Consider the following 22,101-nt stretch of genomic DNA (forward strand, 5'->3'; position numbering starts at 1 on the left):
TTTACCCAGCATGTGGTTGATTTGGTTCTTTGTGTCAATGATTGTGAATTCTATTCTTTTTTGCAATGATCATTGATAAGGAACAAAAATGTGAGGTAAGGTGGCAGTGTATAAAGGAAACACTTGTTGTGCCCATATATATTTAATTTGCATGGTTAGCTTCGTGGTACAAAGTCTACTGCCCAGGAAATGGAATGTCATGGAAAAAATTAGAGGAGCTATATGGACTCCCAATTAAGATAGACAGCACGAAGGTTGTCATGGCAAAATTCCATTTTCTGCAACAACTGTAATTATTGGACTGATGGCTATTGAAATGGTATCCATGAGTGAAACCAACCGAATTCACTAATAGCCACCACGGAATATTATGACCATATAGCCTATTGTCACCATAAACGATTGGTGCTAAATGGAGTAACAAATGGAAATGAAATTTGTATTTCCGATCATATTCTTCGTGCTAAAAACATAACTTTTAGCCACCCAAATGCAGCTTTTGTGGTAAACTGTTATTGTTCATGAATTATATGCCACCACCCTCTCACGGCATCAATTGGTGGAAACTTCTTAATTCCCACGTAACTGTCATGTTTTTCCGACTTATGTTACTCATGGAAATAACAGGGTAAGCCACCACAACTGCAGTGATGCACTATACTGTTGTCACAACACATGTTCATGGATTATAGAACTTTACCCAGTACCTTAAATGGAGGGGAATAATTATTAGCAATGCTTCACATCACGGCAAATACTTATTTGCAATGGAAGGTTTGTATCAGAATTCCTTCTTTTGACAAGGACGCTGGTAAGTAAATATTATTTATCACTATATCGCCTAATCCCAAACGAGTTATACTCAGGATGAAGTGAGTGGCTAAAAATTTTATACGAGTAGACGAGTGACGGTGGAATTCATGGCTATAGAGGTTTTTCGGACGGCGGCTCTGGTGACAAGTGATGTTCCTCTCACCACAAAGGACTAGATTGAAGAGCATTTTGCCACGAAGGGAAGCAGGTTTCTCCACCCCTGGCTGTCGTGACAAAAAGTGATTTTTTGCCACCACCTAATGAATTCATGCGAAAAGGTTAGTGCTCATGAATTATATGCCACCAACGAGTCACGAACGGATTTGGTGGGAAAAGCTGTTTTTCTCACATAACCCCCAGATATGGCCACCAAATTGCCTTGTGAAAAAAACCGAAATTTGTTGTAGTGCCAGGATGTACGCACTAGTTTCTTAAGGGGAATTGTGGCATATGCTTAATAAGGACAAATAAGGGAAAAGTAAACAGTGATGCTGAGGAAGTTTGATCGTTCATGTTGCATCGTCATACATTTGATTACTATAATAACTTTCATTACATATCGTTGTGAACCTAGTCTCAGAGTTAACTTGTTGAGATTTCATAATCTCATTGTAATAGTCTCACTACAATGTTGGATGATGAAACCATAGGGGAGGTGTTTGTGCATAACCCTCAAAAGCAAGCAGACGAGTTACAAAGAGTCATGGCTAGCATGTGTTGGAGTTATTTTAATTATTTTCTATTTGTATAAGTTACTTGATGGGGAGGACAATGTTTCACATTTTAAGATTTTACGAACATGTATATGTTGCCATGACAATCAATGTAATGTGACTTGTGTTGTTTATATGATGTCTAAAGGAAGGAGGAATTTGAAAGGAAAGGTGTCATGTTGTCAGCGCCCTTGGGTTCTTATGTATTATATTTCATTTCTTGTTGATTTGGGAGAAAAGAAAAAGAAAGAAATAAGATCATTCGAAGAACATTGAGTTGCACAAATGTTGACGTCAAAGAGCTGAGACACCTATTATTAGATGTCTATTGAGATCGGCAATGGTTTGATTTGGGGAACCTATGGAATGATTGAGAATAGGCTGTTGCTGAGCATTGCAATCTTAGATTCCCACTAATCACGCTAAGCAGATGCAAGCATCTCTTTCGCCAACTAGGATTCATGTAGCACTTGATTTTCCTAATTTTGATAAGTGCCTAGTCTTTCCTGAATCCTTCCAACTCTAAGAGGTTGGGTCATTTCATGCAAAATTAAGCTCTAATTAACTTGGGACTCTAGGGAAATCCCTATACCCAGGTTAATGGGAGAAGTGGCAATGCTCTATGGAAAGACATGCTCGACAGAGGAATCTATAACTCAGCATGGAGGCTTTGAGTAATTTTAAATCCTTGGTACAAGAAATATTTAGACTTATTTATCTATTGTGAATTTCATATTGCTTAGTAACATGCTAGGTTGCATGTATTTTTATATGCAAATCTAGTATAATATATTCTTATATCTCAATAACCTATCAAATCACCAACGAGAAGTCCGGGGTGCATGGCATATCACATGTCCAAAATAGACACACGAGAGATGTGACATCAACATTCATGTTAGATTAGTTAACATAAACCTAATGGAGGGACCTACTTGATAAAATGGTAAGACTCAAGGAATAGAATAGTAAAATTGAAAGCCTAAATTGTACAAAGACAACCGTTTAAGTTTTTTGCACTTAATTCTTTCTGGTCTATTTAAGCCTTGTTAGGAAAGAAAAACTAAATAAAAGTTGTTCAAAAGAATAAATGGGTTTAGAAGTTAGATGGGCTTAAAAACCGAATAAGTTAGTAATTTCTATAGAAAAGAAACCAACTTTTGATAGCAGACCTGGCTTAGTAACTATGTATTTCCTACCATTTCTGATAGCTAATTCTTTGTAACCATCCCAATATTAAATACATGTGGTTTGAAAGCCATAATCTCATTTTGAGCCAAGTTACAAAGGTAAGACGTGTCATCAAGTATCCATCAAAATCTAATAATCATAGTTCTAGTACATGTCCTTAAGGCCCCATTTGGATTTCGAAAAAATTTCATCTTATCCCATTATTACAATTTTTCTAAATTCACATACAAAATATAATAAATAATTCAACATTTTCAAATCCCAAAACATAAATAATATTATAAAATAATATTCTAACAATATTTTATTTAACTTTTAATTTTCATCTAAAACCATCTCATCTCATCTTTGTATCCAAACCACCCTAAGAGCATTGATTCTTCAGAAGTGCAAAACAAGGGAAAAGTAGCACTTTAGTTTTTGGCCCCGGGAAGAAAAGAAAAGGAGAGAAGAAAAAGAGAGGGTGGGGGGCTGTAGCTACCTCTAGCATTGGCAACGATGGCCCTTACCAGAAAGTCAATTCTTTGGCTTCTTACGCCAAGTTGTAAACTGCAACAAAAGGCATCAAAACACTCCACATTCATAGTTTCCCATCCTTTTCCTCCACTTCACTTACTGCCTTGACAACTTTCCCCTGACTGTCCTCCAATATCTGCAAAAGCTTACCCTCTGGGCTGTATTTGACAACTGCTGAATAGGGCTGGCGCCCAATGTTAAGCATGTACTGAAGTTTCCCAGGAATTGGAAGCTTGAGGATAAATTTCCTGATTTTTGGGTATAGTGAGCAGAAATAAATATATATGGATCGTCGACAGTGGATTGCCACCCAAAAGTCACCCTTTTCGTTGGTCCTGACATTGTCAGGAAATCCAGGCAGGACCGCTAGTACCTCTGATGTCCCTGCCTTCTCACCTTTCAACCAATACTTTCGTAACCTGCATAATCAAAGATCATACAAGAATTCGTCAATAACTAAAGGAAAACAGCAATAATTACTTCTGATGAGAATAGCTTTAATTGAGCCAAAGAGGTTCCCAGGAAGCCTATTTGGAGCATACACACCAAACAACTTTGAACTCGTTCAGTTCTATCAATAGAATATAAGGAACTCTTTTTCAACTCACAGCATATAGAACACAATATTTGTACATATTTTCCGCAAAACGTCTCTTGCAAGTTCCAAGTCGAAACTTGCTCTCTAGGAGTCATAAGGCGAGATCACTTCAATCAAACCCGCCTGATATATTTGCGATTAATTGCAAGCAACAAAACAGAAAGACAGAGACGTGAAAAAGTGTTGAGCAAAATGACGGTCGATCTCAATTCTCAAGTCTACGTGCAGATATGACCTATACGTTTGTTAAGGGTGGTAAGTTCATAAATAGAATCCTCAATATTGACTTGGGAAAACCTACAATTAAGAAGGTTAGCTCACCTGCCAATGGATCCTTCACAAAAGACAGAAGGAACCATCCTTGCTCAAGGACACCCCATTTGGAAATTGGAGATTCCTCAAAAGGACACTGGTTTCCGTAGTTGTTGGATCGTATTTCAGAACCCTCCCAGTATTCTCCGCAGAAAAAATCAACTGCATGAAGTTCCTGCATGAGATAACCATGTTAACACTAATGCATAGCGGCTCTCTCTTGTAAAAAAAATAACGCCTGGAGATTATTAAATAAAGCAGCAGAAACACCTAGGAGTTCTACATAACATCAATAAGAGTGGGAAGGATAAATCAGGGACACCCTAAGAACTTGACATAAATAGTCTTGAATGATGTATACCAATGACCTGCTGATTGATACAGTCTTTGGAATTCATTAACGGTTAAACCAGAAAAGTAAAAAATTCAGGATATTGATAGTTTTTTTAAAAAAATCTGAGTATTTGATGGGACAGAAAAAGGAGGCGCGCACTTTTAGTTTTCCATTGAGGCATATTATAAATATGCGCTTGACAGAGAGTTATTCAAGCATTTTTGTATATTTTAAGAATAATATGCAAAAATTCTGATATTGTTAAGTTCTAAATCATTCATAATTAAAATATGATAGAGATTTTGAGGATTAATCTGGTAACTTAAGAAATTCATACAATTTAGTAATCTTGGATAAAGTAAAAACATGGTTACTTTTAAGTTATCGTCAGAGAGGGACAGTCAGAGAGCCATTCTACGTTGTAAACATCGGTCGGACTTCAGAGGTTTGGACCCGCAAAGGAGGGTATTGTGAGGAGTAATTCTCAAACAGTTGCAGTCCTGCGGAGTTTTGGACTTCCACGTCGCTATGGTATCGGTATATCAAGCTCATTATACCACCTCTCATTGTAGGCGGCAACCTGTTTAACGACCATGAATTTAATATAAACACGAAATAAAATTAGTGAATTTATATTTGATGTTGCCTTGACATGTTAAAATACAATTTATAAATAGATCAATAATGAGTCAGTATGCTTAACATGAAATTAATCTGTTTTGAATTTATTTGAAAATTAAAATTTTATTATTATTAAGTTGTAATATTTGTGACGCTTTAAACGTTGAGACATGTAACACAAGGTTACTTGTCTCCGTTCATGACATATAAGATGTAATATTTCTAACATGCATCTAACATTATGCAATATTTGCAGTGGATAAATTTTTTCTTTAACAACATTATGCACCAAATTAAAAATATTTCAAATACTTAAAACATATTTCATATATAATGACATACCACACAACGGAGATCACAACATTAGTCCAGATCGGTTGTGATAAAAAAAAGTATAGGAGATTTAACTCCATAGATACAAGTAGTAATTTAAGTTAACTACTATACTATTATCGACGTCGCACCATCACTTAGTCGATTGTTTCCAACTAGTCGATCCTCGGTTCTCCTTTAGATCCTGTAACAAGATCTACTGTTCAGGGAGAATGGTAATTGAGACTACTACAATGAGATTTGATTATAAATATCAGCAAATTAACAGAAAATCTCCACATAGATTAATGATGCATGCATGACAGTAAGAGCATGAATATAGAATCAAAGTCATAAGTAATCATAGCACAACTCGACATACAACATAGCATAATTGACATAACTTAACTGAAATGTAAATTGAACTGGACTTAATTGACATTTGACTTGACATAAACTTGATCTGAAACTTGACTTAGCATGAACTTGAAATCTTGTTCTTTAATTGATTAAACTCAACTTGATATGAACTTGCAGTTGAACTTGAAAGGAGATTTAACTTGCTATGAATTTGAACTTGAATTGAAACTTAACTTTACATAAACTTAAACTTGAATTCTGACAATCAAAATGATTCTGCAAGTCGTTTCATTAGGAATAGTGAACAATCAAAATGATTCCACCCAACATATTTTGTCAGAGATATTCAGATAATTAGAATGATTCCATCATGAGTATTTTAAATCACGTATCCTAGCAATTAAAATAATTACATCAGGAGTACCTAGTGATACTCTGACAATCAAAATGATTACATCACGAATATTTTAAATCATGTACCTTAGCAATCAAAATGATTACATCAGGAGTATCCAGTGATACTCTGACAATCAAAATGATTACACCAGGAGTACCTAGTAATACTCTGACAATCATAATGATTACATCATAGTATTTTAAATGAGATACTCTAATAATCAGAATGATTACGATAGGAGTATCTGCATTACTGAACTTGAACTGAATTATGACAATCAAAATAATTTTGCCAAAAGTATCTCGCATGAATTACAAATGGAGATATTTGGACAATCATAATGATTATATCGCCAGTATCCTAGACATAACTATCTTAAATATAACTTGGAAGACATGACTTACTTGAGATAGAAATATTTTGTAACACGACCTAATATGTAACAGATAACATACTTAACAATATATACTTACAACAGTGAATATTACATTCCATGACATACATGTAACATATGTCATACTTAACATGTCATACTTGTAATGTATAACAATACGTGACAAAATATTTTGTGTAACAGATGAATAATTCATGCAAAATAAATTGTGTAACAGATGAATAAGTAATGACTTGGCACGACATGACATATACGATAACATACATACATACAATATAATTATTTTACTTATCACTCATACACAGTAAACTGCTAGTAAGTTAAAAGCTAATTTACCTTAGTCTTCACGTTTTCTAAGTAATTACAAGTGCGATCATGGGGAAAAAAACTTTGAAATGGGCATAAAAAAAAGTCGAAAATGTTTTTTGAGAGTCTTTGGTTTTCTTTTTAAAAAATATGGGAAAAAGAGGTGGGATGATTGTGAAATTGGCAGGACGAATTTTTGGATAAGTGAGAGATGAAGAGAGGGCTGAGAGTGAGCTTGAGTGTTGCTCTTGACAACTCAAAAAAAATGGACAAAACTATTCCAAGATTTTTCCTCATGGTGGAGTGTTGAGTTGAAATAGTGAAGTGGCCCCTTTAGTTGATCCCTTCTAGGACCCTTTGAAAGATCTGGTTAACCAAGTGAGAGTGTAAAATTTAGCCAAGAAGAAATGCTAATGAGGCCAAATTCATGGGCCTTAACCGAACGTGCCTTAATTTAAGATTTTAAGAGGGTTTGGATTGCTATTAAGTTCAAATCTAATTTCTCTTGGCTCAATCAAATATCCAAGATTAAAAAGGTTGAATAATGATGTTCTAACATAAATTTGAAAGATTAATAACATATAGAAGTAATTTAATCAAGTGATTAAATACAATACTAGAAACTGATGTAGTTAGGAGTTTGTGGTCAACTTTAGGATTTGGATAAAGCCTTTTAGGGTTTCGATTTCAACTATGCTTTTGGATTCTCAGTTGAATTCCAACTATATAGGGTTTTACTAGGGTATAAATCTTCTTTAGTTTGGCACAATTTGATTGGTTAGATGTGATAGAGTTTTTGCTTAGGTGACATGATCTCACACCTTGATTCCTTCAAATCTATCAAATGTTCCTCATGATGCCAAGTGTATAATATTATTCATCATGTGTGGCTAAGATCCTACCAAGTGTCCAAATAAAATTTCTCTAACCTAATTTGGATATTCCACATTGTGATTTTAAAAACACTGCACTTGATGTGCTTATCGAGGTTACTATTTACTAAAATAATGAATAATAAATTTAGTACTGAAGAATCTTAAATATTCTTATGAATCTACAATGAAAATCATTTACTGAAATTTGACCTCGAAGTGTCCCTAAAAATTCACAGTTTCGAATAGACATTTTGTCTGAAAATATGAAAATTGGTTATTATGCCAGAAAATCTTTAATAATCCACTGAGTCTAATGACACAAACTATAACACATTCTGATATTTCTAACTATTTCAAATAATTAAAATCGCATTTCTGACACCATAGTGAGTGATAACACTAATTATGTGGACAGATAAAACCTATGTGATTGGTTTTATAGGTAGCCAAAATGTTGTCAGTAATGTGTCTACCTGGTACAAAAGCACACTGGTTAGGTGAAATAAGAAGGGGTAGAATAGACTTAAATATGTTAGCAATCATTTTTGTGATTATTTTGTTGAGGACATAAACTTATGGGTCGATATTCAGATACACTTCTTGGCTGGATGGACTTGGGAATTAGAACTAGATAAATGTGATTAATGGAAGTAATATTGGTAGGACTGTGTAGAAATGAGAGAACAACATGACAACCTTAGGCCCCACCATATCTGGTTGCTTTATAGTACCCATTTGTTAAACAGCCTGCTTAACATCATCATCGGTAAAAGCTTGAAGCAACACTTCATTCATAGCAAAGTAAACTTTTGGTGAGAGATCATTAAGGCAACACTCTATTTGGGAAGTGTTAGAGGATGTAAATAAATTCTTATAAAATTGAGTAAAAGCATGTCCAATATCAGCTACAATGGTATATTGATGTCCATACTCATCTTTCACTTGTACAATCCTATTTCTTTTTTGTCTTTGGCTAGCACTTAAGTGGAAAAATCTTATATTACAATCCCCATGTTGTAACTAATGAACTTTGGCCCTTTTTTTCCATTTTAAATGCAAATTCTCTTGAAGGAGTGAAATTTCTATTTGCAACTTCCTGACTTCCTCTAGTGAGTCTGCTATAAGAGTATTTTGCAACCTGTCAAGTTGGCTCATTTTCTCCCTTAAAGACTTGTTAGAAATTGGATCCTTTCTATTAGCCCATTGACTCATAGATTGCAAACAACCACCAAGTTTGTGGGACAAAGAAAACATATTAGTAGCTTCTTCACCAGACTGCACCCAAGCAGAAGAAAGTGTGTCCTTGAAATCCTCATAAGTAGCCCATCTAGCTTCGAATCGAGTTGGCCTTTTCACAGTAGAATGGGAGGGAAAAGTGTCAGTAGAAGGGGAGAATGATCAGAGGCTACAGACGACAATAAATGATATCCACCATACCAAATTTCTCACACCAAGTAGTAGAATCAACTGCCTTATCCAATTTCTCATTTTTAGAGGAGGAATCTGTTCTGTGATTAGATCATGAATACTTTCCCTTCAAAAATCTCAGATTATGAAGTTGGCACTCTTCTAACACATCTTTAAAAAGAGCAATCTGCTTATCACTCCTTTTTGCACCACCCTCCTTGTCACTATGGTAGAGGATTTCATTGAAATCCCCAAGGCACAACCATAAATTAGGGTTCAAAGAGCCAATGTGCCTTAGAATATTGTAGCCCTTAATTCTTCTTTCAGTAATGGGATGGCCATAGAAGCATGTAACCAACCATGGAGGCTTAGGGGAAATACTATCGACCCAATAGTTTATATGTCTCTGAGAATAACTTTGTATTTCCACTGAACAACAAGATTTCCATAACAAAGCTAGGCCACCACCACGACCTATTCCTTCCACAACAAGCATGTTAGTAAAACCAAGTAAATACTTTAAGGAATCCATCTTATTCTTATGCAACCTGGTCTCCATAAGGAATAAGATGTCTGGCTTCTTGTCCTTAACCAAAAGGTTAAGGTCATGAACTGTCTGAGGGTTGCCAAGCCCTCGGTAGTTCCAACTTAGAAGCCTCAATGCTCTTGGCGGGGCTAGGACCCAGCCATCGCAGATAAAGTCTTATTCCTTAATTTTCATTTGAACAACAAAGTATCGTCAGTAGTACGGTTACCAATAGGCAAGAATTTGCATTTTCTTGTAGCCAAGGAGGCAGCAAACTTGAGTATGACATCTTGATTAGCATGTCTAGCCTTATGCTTAAGTTGATGTAGGGAAGAAGATGGGTTAGACAAACTCTTCTAGATAGGAACATCAACCACATAAGTGGCACGACCATCATCAGCAATAGGGTCTATAATCTGCAACTCAACAACAGAGGGGGAACTTTGCTTAGGGGAGAAGACAACAGTAGACTTGAAAGGGATGGCAGTTGTAGCAGTTGGAGCAGTTATGGCAGTTCACAATCTTCTTTTCTTGTTGTGAACCAACAGGTTTTGGGGATAAAGGATTAAGATGAATTGTCTTTTCATTAAACACAAAGGAACATGAATCGGAACGACCATGAATGGTCATATTAAAGTTGAACAACCAAGGCCGACCAAGAATGACATGACCGACATCCATAGGAATGACATCACACCATATATGATCCTTATACTCTAGGAACTAGATAGGCACTAGGCATCGCTCTTTCATAGCTATGGAAGAAGTATCCACCCAAGAGACACTATACGGCTGAGGGTGAGGAATTGACTGCAACCCAAGATGGGATACGATAGTCACAGAAATTGCGTTAATGCAACTACCACTATCCACAATGACCTTACAACCCTTATTATTGATTTTAATTTAAGTATGAAAAATGGTTTGACGACGCCAATCATCATCTTTGGGTTGGGTAAGGATACAACAGGATACGGTAGTCACAGAAATTGTGTTAATGCAACTATCACTATCCACAATGACTTTACAACCCTTATTATTGATTTTAATATAAGTATGAAAAATGGCATGACAACGCCAATCATCATCATCTTTGGGTTGGGTAAGGATACAATGTATAACCAGGGTGTGTCGGGAACAAGGGGTACAGAACCTAGACCCATAGGAATAGCCCGGATACAACCTAAGAAGGCATCCTCATCATCAGCCAAATCACCAAATTCTTCAAGCTTAGGTTCATAGAATTGATCTTCTAACAGCTCATTAGCTACACCCTCACGTTCCTCGATGACTAAGGCTTGACTAGGACAATTGGAGGAAACATGACCAAAACCCTTACAGTTGAAGCATTGCAAGCGGGAGGAAGTCTTGGGGATTTCAGGACCTTTACCCTTATTTTCTTGTACGGGAGGAATAGACGGAGGAGGTCCTAGAAGAGACTTGGGGGGGAAAGTGGACGCTGGGGTGATGGAAGGACGGTTGTCACCACATTTTCGATACGGAGTCCTAGTAACCAACTCGTAGTCTCGGACTAAAGAATAAGCGTGATCAAGAGTAGTGACACCTCGAAGGACAAGCTCACACCTAAGATCATCTTTTAGGCCTTGTCTAAACCTACTCAAAGTCATAGCCCCATCCTCAACTACATGACATCTCATTTGGAATTTATCAAATTGAGTGACATACTTAGTCACTGGATGATTGCCCTGTGTAAAGGCATTCCATTGGTCCAACAAATTACCCCTGTAAGATTGGGGTAAGTACTTCTCCTGAAGGTGATGTTTCATTTCTTTCCAACTTCCAACAGGAGGCGCATGGTGCCTCTCAAGGAGATCCTCTACACTTTCCCAAAAAAAGTTGGGCAGTACCAGTTAATTTTAGACTGACAAATTGAACTCTCTGATCCTCAGGAACCCTATAAGTAAAGAAACGATCCATATCCCTAATCCATTGAGTAAAAACTCGAGGATCTAAGCAACCATCAAAACTAGGGGCATCTAACTTAATGCTTCTAAATAGGCTCTCGTCATGGCAAGTGGGAGACTGAACACCTTGATGGTCATAGTCTCGTTCTCACTCACGATCATAACCCCTATCCCTACGATCACGTCTAAAATGTTGCCGACCACCTCGTTGACGACGATGGTGTCTATTATGGGACGCTTCAAAGTTATCGGCATCAGACAAATGAGGGAGTTCCTCAAAATTGTTCAACCTATTAGCTAGGTTCCTATTCTCCTCACGAGTAGTAGCCATCTCAGTTTGGATAGTCGTTAACTGAGTCTATAACTATTGCTGGTTAGTAGCTAGTTGAGCTAATTGTTTGGTGAGGGCATCAAATTGGGAAGGATCTATGGTAAAGGTACTGTAACTAGAGGTGACAAGACGACCACTACGCAACTGCATGCAATGCAACGTCAGCTAAATGAAATGCAATGGAGAGATCAATGAACAATAAGTGCAAGTAATGAAAAAAAATGTCAACCTGAACAATGAACAATTTTTTCTTTTTTTTGCCGGGGGGGGGGGGGGATTAAGTAAATCCAAATTGGCCAGACAAATAATGATGATATTTAAAATAACAAAGTAAGGACCAAATACCAATCAAGAAAATCCAAACATGTAGGAACTTTTTTTTGGATAAACTTAAAGAAAAGATGAAAAGCAAAAGTACAGGCTGTGAAAATGAGAGAATGGGAACACAAGAAAAAGGAAGCAAAACAAAATCTAAGTATTGATTAAAGAGAAATGATATTTGTAGTCGTGGTTGTGCAAGCGGCGTGCAGTCGCTTTAAAAAAAATAAATTAATATGGGACCCACATGAAAAAAACACTAACTTTTTAATCGTGAACCCCACTCTTTTTCAAAGCGATTGCGCGGCGTTTGCAATTTCACGACTGTATGTAACATTGCTCTTGATTAAACGGGGTCGTCAGGTAAAATCAAACAAGGAAGTCAAGTGGGTAGTCAAATGGTCAACTTAAATGAGTCATGGTTCAATGGGTCCATCAGATGGGTTTGGATAAAATTGATACGGGTAACAGCAGCACATAGAAAACAGCTGAAACTCTTCTAAAATGGACTAAAAGTATAAAAACCAAAGAGAGATAGGAAACAGTGACTCCCTTTGTTCATTGAGAAACTGTGTCGAGATGGGTATTGCATGGGTGGTGATGACGTCGCACAAAAGAAAATGCTTCAAATGGATTATGTCTATTGTTTTCTAGCGGCTGGAATGCTTCCCGAAAGCTTAAGTTAGTGACCAAGAATCTGCCGAAGCCGCTAACGAAAGCTATGTGTCAATTGATTTTCTGATAAAAAAAATAAAAATAAATAGGACTTCTCTCTCTCTAGACGACCTAATTCTCTTCTCTCTTCCGGGATGCTTTTTTTTTTTTTTTTTTTTTTGGAATCTTGGTTTGAGATTGGTTTGAAAGCACTGTAGATTTTGGAACATTGAAAAAGAATATGAAACGGGCTGGTTTTGGTTTGGATCAAAGGGAGTTCTACAGTGGAGATGGTTTCAATATGGACAAGAAAATTCTAGGTATTTGAGTTGCAGAAATGATGAGACAAAGTGGGGTCCCAAAGATTATATATTGTTTGAGAAAACAATAGGACGTGGTCTTGATATCAAATATAATGTAGGATCATAGTAAAACGAGAAAGAGAAACTGAGTATAAGTAGAGTAGAGAAGAAAAACAAGCCAAAAAGAAAATAAGAGGAGAAGAAGAAGCCAGAGAAAGAGGTTGGAAGAGCGATGGCTGCAACAAGCTTCTTCTTTTCTTTTTTTTCTCCAAAAAAACTCCTCAATATTTCGTTACAAGCATTTAAATAGTAAAGTAACACAAACCCTAAATAAATCCTAGAGAGTCAATGGGCTAAAGCCCAAGCCCATTAATACAAAATCCAAATAAAGAAAATAAAACATAAGTGAAATCACCAAAATAATAATAAGAGATATCCTCCTCAGTGGGGGGCTGTAGCTACCTCTAGCGTTGGCAACGATGGCCCCTTGGCCCTTACCAGAAAGTCGATTCTTTGGCTTCTTAAGCGAAGTTGTAAACTGCAACAAAAGGCATCAAAACGCTCCCCATCCATAGTTGCCCATCCTTTTCCTCCACTTCACTTACTACCTTGACAACTTTTCCCTGACTGTCCTCCAATATCTGCAAAAGCTTACCCTCTGGGCTGTATTTGACAATGGCTGCATGAGGCCGGCCACCAATGTGAAGCATGTACTGAAGTTTCCCAGGAATTGGAAGCTTGAGGAGAAATTTCCTGATTTTTGGGTATAGTGCGCAGAAATAAGTATATATGGATCGTCGACAGTGGATTGCCACCCAAAAGTCACCCTTTTCGTTGGTCCTGACATTGTCAGGAAATCCAGGCAGGACTGCTAGCACCTCTGATGTCCCTGCCTTCTCACCTTTCAACCAATACTTTCGTAACCTGCATAATCAAAGATCATATAAGAATTCGTCAATAACTAAACGACAACAGCAATAATTACTTTTGATGAGAGAATAGCTTTAATTGAGACAGAGGTTCCCGGGAAGCCTATTTAGAGCATACACACCAAACAACTTTGAAATCATTCAGTTCTATCAATAGAATATAAAGGTACTCTTGTTCAACTCACGGCATATAGAAAACAATATTTGGACATATTTTCTGTGAAACGTCTCTTGCTAGTTCCAAGTCGAAACTTGCTCTCTAGGAGTCATAAGCCGAGATTACTTCAATCAAACCAGCCTGATATATTTGCGATACATGGCAAGCAATAAACAGAAAAAGAAAGACATGAAAAAGTGTTGAGTAAAATGAGGGTCAATCTCAATTCTCAAGGAGACTCTACATGCAGATAGGACCTATACGTTTGTTAAGGGTGGTAAGTTCATAAACAGAATCCTCAATATTGACTTGGGAAAACCTACAATTAAGAAGGTTAGCTCACCTGCCAATGGATCCTTCACAGAAAACGAAGAAGGAACCATCCTTGCTCAAGGACACCCCATTTGGAAATTGGAGATTCCTCAAAAGGACACTGGTTTCCTTAGTTGTTGGATTGTATTTCAGAACCCTCCCAGTATTCTCCGCAGAAAAAACCAACTGCATGAAGTTCCTGCAGGAGAAAACCATGTTAACATTAATGCATAGCGGCTCTCTCCCGTTAAAAAAAATTATGCCTGGAGATTATTAAATAAAGCAGCAGAAACAATTAGGAGTTCTCCATAACATAATAAGAAAGAGTGGGAAGGATCAATCAGGGACACCCTAAGAACTTGGCAGAAATAGTCTTGAGTGATGTATACCAATGACCTGCAGATTGATACAATCTTTGGAATTCATTGATAGTTAAACCAGAAAGAGGATCAAGAAATTTATTGATAGTTTTTTTATAAAATCTGAGTATTTGATGGGACAGAAAAAAGGAGTTACTTTTATTTTTACTTTTAGGGATATTATAAATATGCGCTTGATAGAGAGTTATTCAAGCATTTTTGTATATTTTAAGAATACTATGCAAAAATTCTGATATTGTTAAATTCAAAATCATTCATAATTAAAATGTGATATAGATTTTGAGGATTAATCTAGTAACTTAAGAAATTCATACAATTTGGTAATCTTGGATAAAGTAAAAACATGGTTACATTTAGCCATGCACCGATGGTGGGGAGACAGAAATGGACGAGTGAGTGAAAATTCTGCCGCCAACTCATGTCACTATAATATTATTTGCCTACCAGAGCTGATAAGTGCCTTAAATCTTCCAACGCTACCAAATACAAAGGCGAAAAATGTGCAAAGTGGAAGATGAAAAACACGACTATACAAGAAAGACTTTTGATGAACTTGTTTTTTCTTTTTTTAATTGATTTGCCAACTGCAAAAATACACAGGTCACAATACAAATTAAGGGGCGTTCTGCATTCTGTTGTCGGGAAGGTGTCACTTCAGGGGTGGGTGGGATATTATGGGCATGCTTAGCAAAAGGTTTTGGTTTGATTTTTTATTTTTATTTTTTTTACAGGATTGATTCATTAGTGGTCATGTTTTGGTTTTGATTCTATTGGCACATGGTTTTTCATTAATGGTCCTAAAAAATCAATATGCCCAACAAAGTCTCACCATTTGTCCATGTCACTCCATCTACTCATATAAATATATAAATAGAAAAGATCAAAATTCAAAAGGAAAACAAAGTGGCACAGGGGTGAAATCTGCCTCTAACCCCCTCCGTGGTGCAAGGTGGAACAGCCCCCTCGTCACTCATCTTGGGGGTTGGTGCTAGCCACTAGGGAGCATTTGCCTCCTCACGCTGTGCATGGGGGGAGATCCACCTCCAAGGGAGCTGTGAGGATGACATGAGGACTGAGGAGGGGGATCCCCCTCCTAGGTGGCCATGCGGAGGTGCAGTGAGGAGGGGGATCTTGCTCCCTGCCAAACACAACTAAGGATAAACCAGTTTTGAATCCTAAAACCAAAACTGAAACAGGTTACTAAATATCCCCTATAAGTTTAGAACTAAATAAGCGATCTCTTCAGTATTGGCCAAAAACATGTGACTAGATCACTTACATCCAAAGAAGTGCCAACTTCAAAATATGACACTGTCAGCAACCTAAGGGAATAGCATCAAGGCTTACCTTCTCTGATACTTGGTGCTGCTATCTGTAAAATAAACATTCCCTTCATCATCAATGTCTAGATCGTTTGTAAACCTCAACGGCACCCCTTCTGCCTCAGTTGTTAGTGATATTGCCAAGCCACCTTCTGGTCCTACCTTCATTAGCCCAAAATATGCATCTGCAATGTATAAATCACCTGCTTTCTTGTCAAACCGAAGCCCCAAAGGCCGGCCACATATGTGCTCATTCTTCAAGTAACTCAAAGGTGATGGTTTTGGATCACATAATTCTGACCTGAATGCCAAATAATAGATGGAAAAGAAATTATCATTTTAAAAGGTATCATTACAAAGATAGATAACTGCTCATTCTTCAAGTAACTCAAAGGTGATGGTTTTGGATTACATAATTCTGACCTGAATGCCAAATAATAGATGGAAAAGAAATTATCATTTTAAAAGGTATCATTACAAAGATAGATAACCACAAGCACAACTGGAAAGATATTTTAACAAACTAGCAAAAAGAAGCTCAGACCAGATCTTTCAATAATGGAAGCGGTCAGATGGAGCCATTTATTAGATGATCTCATGAGACATTTTCTTATAATTTGCTTTCTTACTAGGTCTGAACCAAAAGACGAAGACTACTGAATATGGCTGCCAATAAATTCTCCAAGAAACCTGTTCTAAGAGAACATGCCAATGCAATAAGCACTATTTACAGCCAACACCGAAACGCCTATAACCAATTTGATGAAGGATAAAAGAGTATTCTGAAGAATTCATCCACGGAAATAACCAAAAATCTAAAGAAGAATTCACCAAGAAGTAGTTCCTGTACAGAATCCAGAGCAATTTCATCCCGCAGATATGGTGTGGAATGTAGATATTGAAACACTTATGATAATTAAAAAAAAAAAAATGATGTATAAATCACACACTTTAATATTTCAATAAACATGATACTTAGCATTTTATCAACTAAACTACTATTTAGTAGCATTACGTCTATAAACATTCCTCGCACTCCCACCCCCCCCCCCCCCCCCCAAAAAAAAAAAAAAAAAATTCCATTCTTAGGATAATATAGTTATGATTTGTGATTAACCAGCATGGCACACAATAGAATATATATTGCATGTTATTTACACGATAGGTGCAGCTTTGGAGTCCACTATTACATCCATTTGTATTCCCTTCAAAACTGAAAATCATGGGTTATCCTGCCAAATGCTGTCATATGTCAAGAATCAAGCTTTAAACTAACAATGGTATGCAAAATTCCTAGTATAACTACCAGTATCTATTGGTTACAATTTCCTTCAATATTTAAATTCTATTTGCCCATATCCCTATATTAGAGCCGACCCACAACCTCATCGAGTTAACACTCAAACGCTACGCTAAAAAACATTGAAACAAACAGAACCCCATCGCAAGAACTCACCTGTTGGATGAAGTGTGAGCGAAATCGGTCCAAGACTGACCGTCCCAGAACAGGACCCGCCCATCAGCGACACCGGTATAAGGTCCACGGCCAAGAGGGTCGAAAGCTATGCTCTCGGGGCCTTGGACTTGGTTGAGGAACTTGATTTCGGATTTCTGGAGCAAGTTCTGGGTGTCTCTCTCAATAGGGAGCTGGGACCAAGGTGGCATGTCGACGGCGTAGGCTTCAAAGTCTGGGAATTGCGAGATTGCGCTGTGCTTGAAAGGGTCAGTGCCACAGTAGAAGGCTAGGATGAGGAAAAAAAGCCCCGCGAAGGTTCCGGCCGGTGACATTGGAGTGACTCCGGGTTTTTTCTGGACAAACTGGTAACGAAACAGAGAGACAGGCACAGACGAGGATCGGTCTGAGCAACGTTCTACTCTCCCGTAACTTATAAGTTATCGTCAGACATAGAGAGAGCCCTTCTAACAGAGTCGGTGAATGTAATTACCAAACAGTTGCAGTCCTCCGTAGTTTTGGACTTTTCTATCGCTATAAACTGGTAACGGATGTATCAAGACCATGACTTATAACACCACCTCTCATCTGGTATTTCGAGAGGAATTAATAATTTTTTATATTTTTATATTGATAATATAAATATTAACTTTGCAAGATAAAATTATTATAATTCTTGATAAAATTATTATATTCTTAATTCAGTGCTTAAAGGACATCATCCACATAAATTAAATGCTAACATTTGATTTATAATATTTAAATTTTAAAAAATGTTCATTTCTAATCAAATTATGTTATATAAACACTTTATTAAATATAAATATTTTCTTTAATATTTACGACTCTAGTTGTTTACCGGGACGCATATCTAGGTTTGCATATGATTCATATGCAAATATCCAAACACATCTAAGATAGAATTTCAAATATCCAATTAGATGACTTAGAACATTCTCATTTGTTTTCCTATAAAAATCTCTAAATTTGAGCTAAAATACATAATTACTAATTTTTCAAAAACCTCATACATCTCATTCTCTTTACTTTTTATATTCTATTAAAATAATTTTTTTCTATTCTTTCTTTATTATTTTTTTCTTTTACTTCTATTTACAATCTCAATTAGTCACTTTTTTGTCTAGTTCCTTTGTTGAGCAATATCAGTGATATGAACCGGTGGGTATGAGATCCCTGGAACTCACGATCAATTTGAAAACCAACCCAAGAAACCAATTCAAGCCAATGAAAAATCTAGATCCATTGAAAAACTTGATTCAAGAATCTAGATTATAGGAAATCTAGACCCGTTGAAAAACTTATCTCAAGAATCTAGATTATAGGAAAAAACGTCACAAAAGTTGTGATTTACTTTTAATAAGTTTAAAAGTTCATTCAAGAACAAGAAGAGATAAACTTAACTCACAAATGAAAATTCATTTAAAAATAAGCTACTCTGTAAAAATCAACTACAAGAAGTATTTAAACCCAATCCCCACTGTTGAACCCAAGATTTCAAGTTTTGTATAATTATATATTTACACATGGATTTTGATGATAACAAATGAATTCAAAGAATAAAGAAGTCTCAAACTCAAGTTGTCTACACAATGGAGTCAAGCACATCAAGGAAACAAGCATGAGCAAGAAGGGAACAAGTTCACATTAAAATTATAGAGTAATGTTGTAAATCTCTTCAAAATTCGAAATTAGGATTAATGCTCAAAATTAATATTTTATCATAAAGCATTAAAATACATTTTCCACATGTGCATGAATATTTTTGAAAATTAAATTTGAAAATTTTGAAAAATGATTGATTGTCATCTTTTGCATGTGCATGCCTTGATTAAAGGGTTGAACTTTGAAAATATTAAAGATGATTGATTGTCATCTTTTGCATGTGCATGTCTTGATTAAAGGGTTGAATTTTGAAAATATTAAAGATGATTGATTATCATCTTTCACATGTGCATGTTTTATTTGAATTTTTTCAAAAGTGATTGATGCTTTTTTAGACTTATACAAAAAGTAAAAGATTAGGTTTGAATTTTTTGAAAATGAAAGTGTGCTCATTTTGTCATATGCCAAAAGTAAAAGATTAGGTTTGATTTTTTTGAAAAAGTGAATGATGTTGTCTTTGACAATTGAAAAAGAAGAACCTTTTATTTGAATTCTTTGAAAAAGTGAATGATGTTGTCTTTGACAATTGAAAAAGAATAACCTTTTATTTGAATTTTTTGAAAAAGTGAATGATGTTGTATTTGACATGTGAATCTTTTTAAATTTGAATATGAAGTCTCATATGCCTATAAATAGATCATTTGAGAGCTTCACATTTACAACACCAAGAGCATACAACATTCATTCAAAACTTTCATTCTCTCTTCTCTAAACATTGAGCCTTAATCCTTGTTCATTTTGAGAGATATAGTTTGCGCTGTATTGTTCTTATTTCACTCGTTGAGGAGTGTTTTCTGATAACCTACCCACTATAAGCTTTTGTATCAGAAAAAGGGTGTGTATAACCCTTGTGTGTGTAGAAAGTATTCTACACGGGAAATAGTTGAATCACCACGTGTAAGGTGATTGCAAGTGTAGAGGGTGTTCTACACGGATCCTTTGTAGCGGTGTTGTTCAAAGGTGTAATAGGTTTCTATCTCCACCTGAAGGAGGTTGAATAGTGAATTTGGGAATCCTCAAGGGGTAGCTTGAGGCGAGGACGTAGGCAGTGGGGCCGAACCTCGTTAACATACTGAGTTTGCTTCTCTCTTACCCTTACTCTTTATATTTATTGTTATTTCATATTTTGTTTATATTTTATATTATATATTTGATTTATAATTGTTATTTTTTTTAATACAACTCAATTCACCCCCCTCTTGTGTTAGTCATCTGGGCAACAATTGGTATCAGAGCTAGTTGACCTATACTGTTCATACAGGCAAATCACTCATGGGAACTCTCGCTTGTGACTGTGTCACCGAAGCAAGACTCTCCGACCATGGGTGACGGTGCACCGGTAAAGACGGTGGCCGGCTAGTCTGGTAGGTACAATTGTTAGGTGACATAGGTGCGGCCTATGATCAGTAACAATTGGTATCAGAGCTAAGAGCTCTATTATAAGATTAATTATCTTTTGAGTTAAGATCTTATGGCTAACATTGCAGTTTCATTTGGTAAAGGTCAATCTAGTAGTCGGCCTCCACTCTTTTGTGGAGATAATTACTCATTCTGGAAAGTTAAAATGAGAATATTTCTTCAAGCTCAAGGTAGAGAAATATGGAAATGTATTGTAAATGGACCTTATATTCCAACAAAAGTGGTTGGTGGAGTAAAGGTCAAAAAGGAAGAAGAAGAGTTTGATCGTGAAGACGATAGACTTTATACTTTAAATTTAACTGCTATAAATTTATTATATAATGCTCTTAATGGAAATGAGTTTAATAGAATAATGAATTGCGCTACGACAAAGGAAATTTGGGATAACTTGGAAGTAACTTATGAAGGAACTTCGCAAGTCAAGGAATCAAAAATTTATATTCTTACTCATGAATATGAAATGTTTAAGATGAATGATGATGAATCTATTTCTAGTATGCACACTCTTTTTACTAACATCATAAACAGCTTAACAGCTCTTGGCAAAGTTTATTCCAAGGTGGAGATAGTAAGAAAAATTCTCAACTCTTTACCAAAACGTTGGGAATCAAAAGTTACAGCGATTCTTGAAGCTAGAGACCTCAAGAAGCTCGAAGTCAATGAACTCATCGGGTCACTTATCACCCATGAGTACACATTGAAAAGAGGAGAAGAAGAAGGAAAGCCAAAGAAGAGCTTAGCACTTAAAGCTGTTCCTCATGAAAGTGAAAGTGATGAAGATGAGGAAAATGACGATAAAGATGAAGAAGTTGCGATGATAACAAGAAGAATTCAGAGGTTCTTGAAGAAAAATAGAACTCCTCCGAGGAAATCTTTCAAAAAGTTTTCCAAGAAAGATTCAGGTAAAAACGACACTTTAATTTGTTATAAATGCAATAAACCTGGTCATATCAAGCCAGATTGTCCTCTGCTAAAGAAAGATCGAAACAAGGGCAAGAAAGCAATGAAAGCTACATGGGATGATGATTCAAGTAGCTCAGATAGTGAAGCAAGCAATGAAGAATCAGCAAATCTTTGTCTTATGGCTAAAGATGACATTGAGGCAACAAATCTTGATAATATTGAAAATCCTTCATATGAAGAATTGCAAAATGTTTTAGAAGAGATTTATGAGGAATTTGAAAAATTGGGTATCAAGTATACTGCTTTGAAAAATAAAAATTCTTCTTTAACAAACGAAA

General features: G+C 36.2%; 2 protein-coding genes across 2 annotated transcripts; both read right to left on the bottom strand.

Annotated features, from left to right (window-relative positions):
- Window positions 1-3,059: 3,059 nt before the first annotated feature.
- Window positions 3,060-4,314, bottom strand: LOC122290768 (protein STRICTOSIDINE SYNTHASE-LIKE 3-like). Its single transcript, XM_043098400.1, has 2 exons — window positions 4,153-4,314; window positions 3,060-3,652 (listed from the first exon to the last, which is right to left on the bottom strand). Exons 1-2 carry the CDS (start codon window positions 4,188-4,190, stop codon window positions 3,298-3,300), a joined length of 393 nt encoding a protein of 130 aa, XP_042954334.1. The 5' UTR covers window positions 4,191-4,314; the 3' UTR covers window positions 3,060-3,297.
- A 9,124-nt stretch (window positions 4,315-13,438) lies between these two features.
- Window positions 13,439-18,274, bottom strand: LOC122292571 (protein STRICTOSIDINE SYNTHASE-LIKE 3-like). Its single transcript, XM_043100984.1, has 4 exons — window positions 17,762-18,274; window positions 16,331-16,606; window positions 14,635-14,802; window positions 13,439-14,129 (listed from the first exon to the last, which is right to left on the bottom strand). Exons 1-4 carry the CDS (start codon window positions 18,091-18,093, stop codon window positions 13,727-13,729), a joined length of 1,179 nt encoding a protein of 392 aa, XP_042956918.1. The 5' UTR covers window positions 18,094-18,274; the 3' UTR covers window positions 13,439-13,726.
- Window positions 18,275-22,101: the final 3,827 nt, after the last annotated feature.

This window comes from Carya illinoinensis, chromosome 13, assembly GCF_018687715.1.
Source record: "Carya illinoinensis cultivar Pawnee chromosome 13, C.illinoinensisPawnee_v1, whole genome shotgun sequence".
NCBI classification, from domain to species: Eukaryota; Viridiplantae; Streptophyta; class Magnoliopsida; order Fagales; family Juglandaceae; genus Carya; species Carya illinoinensis.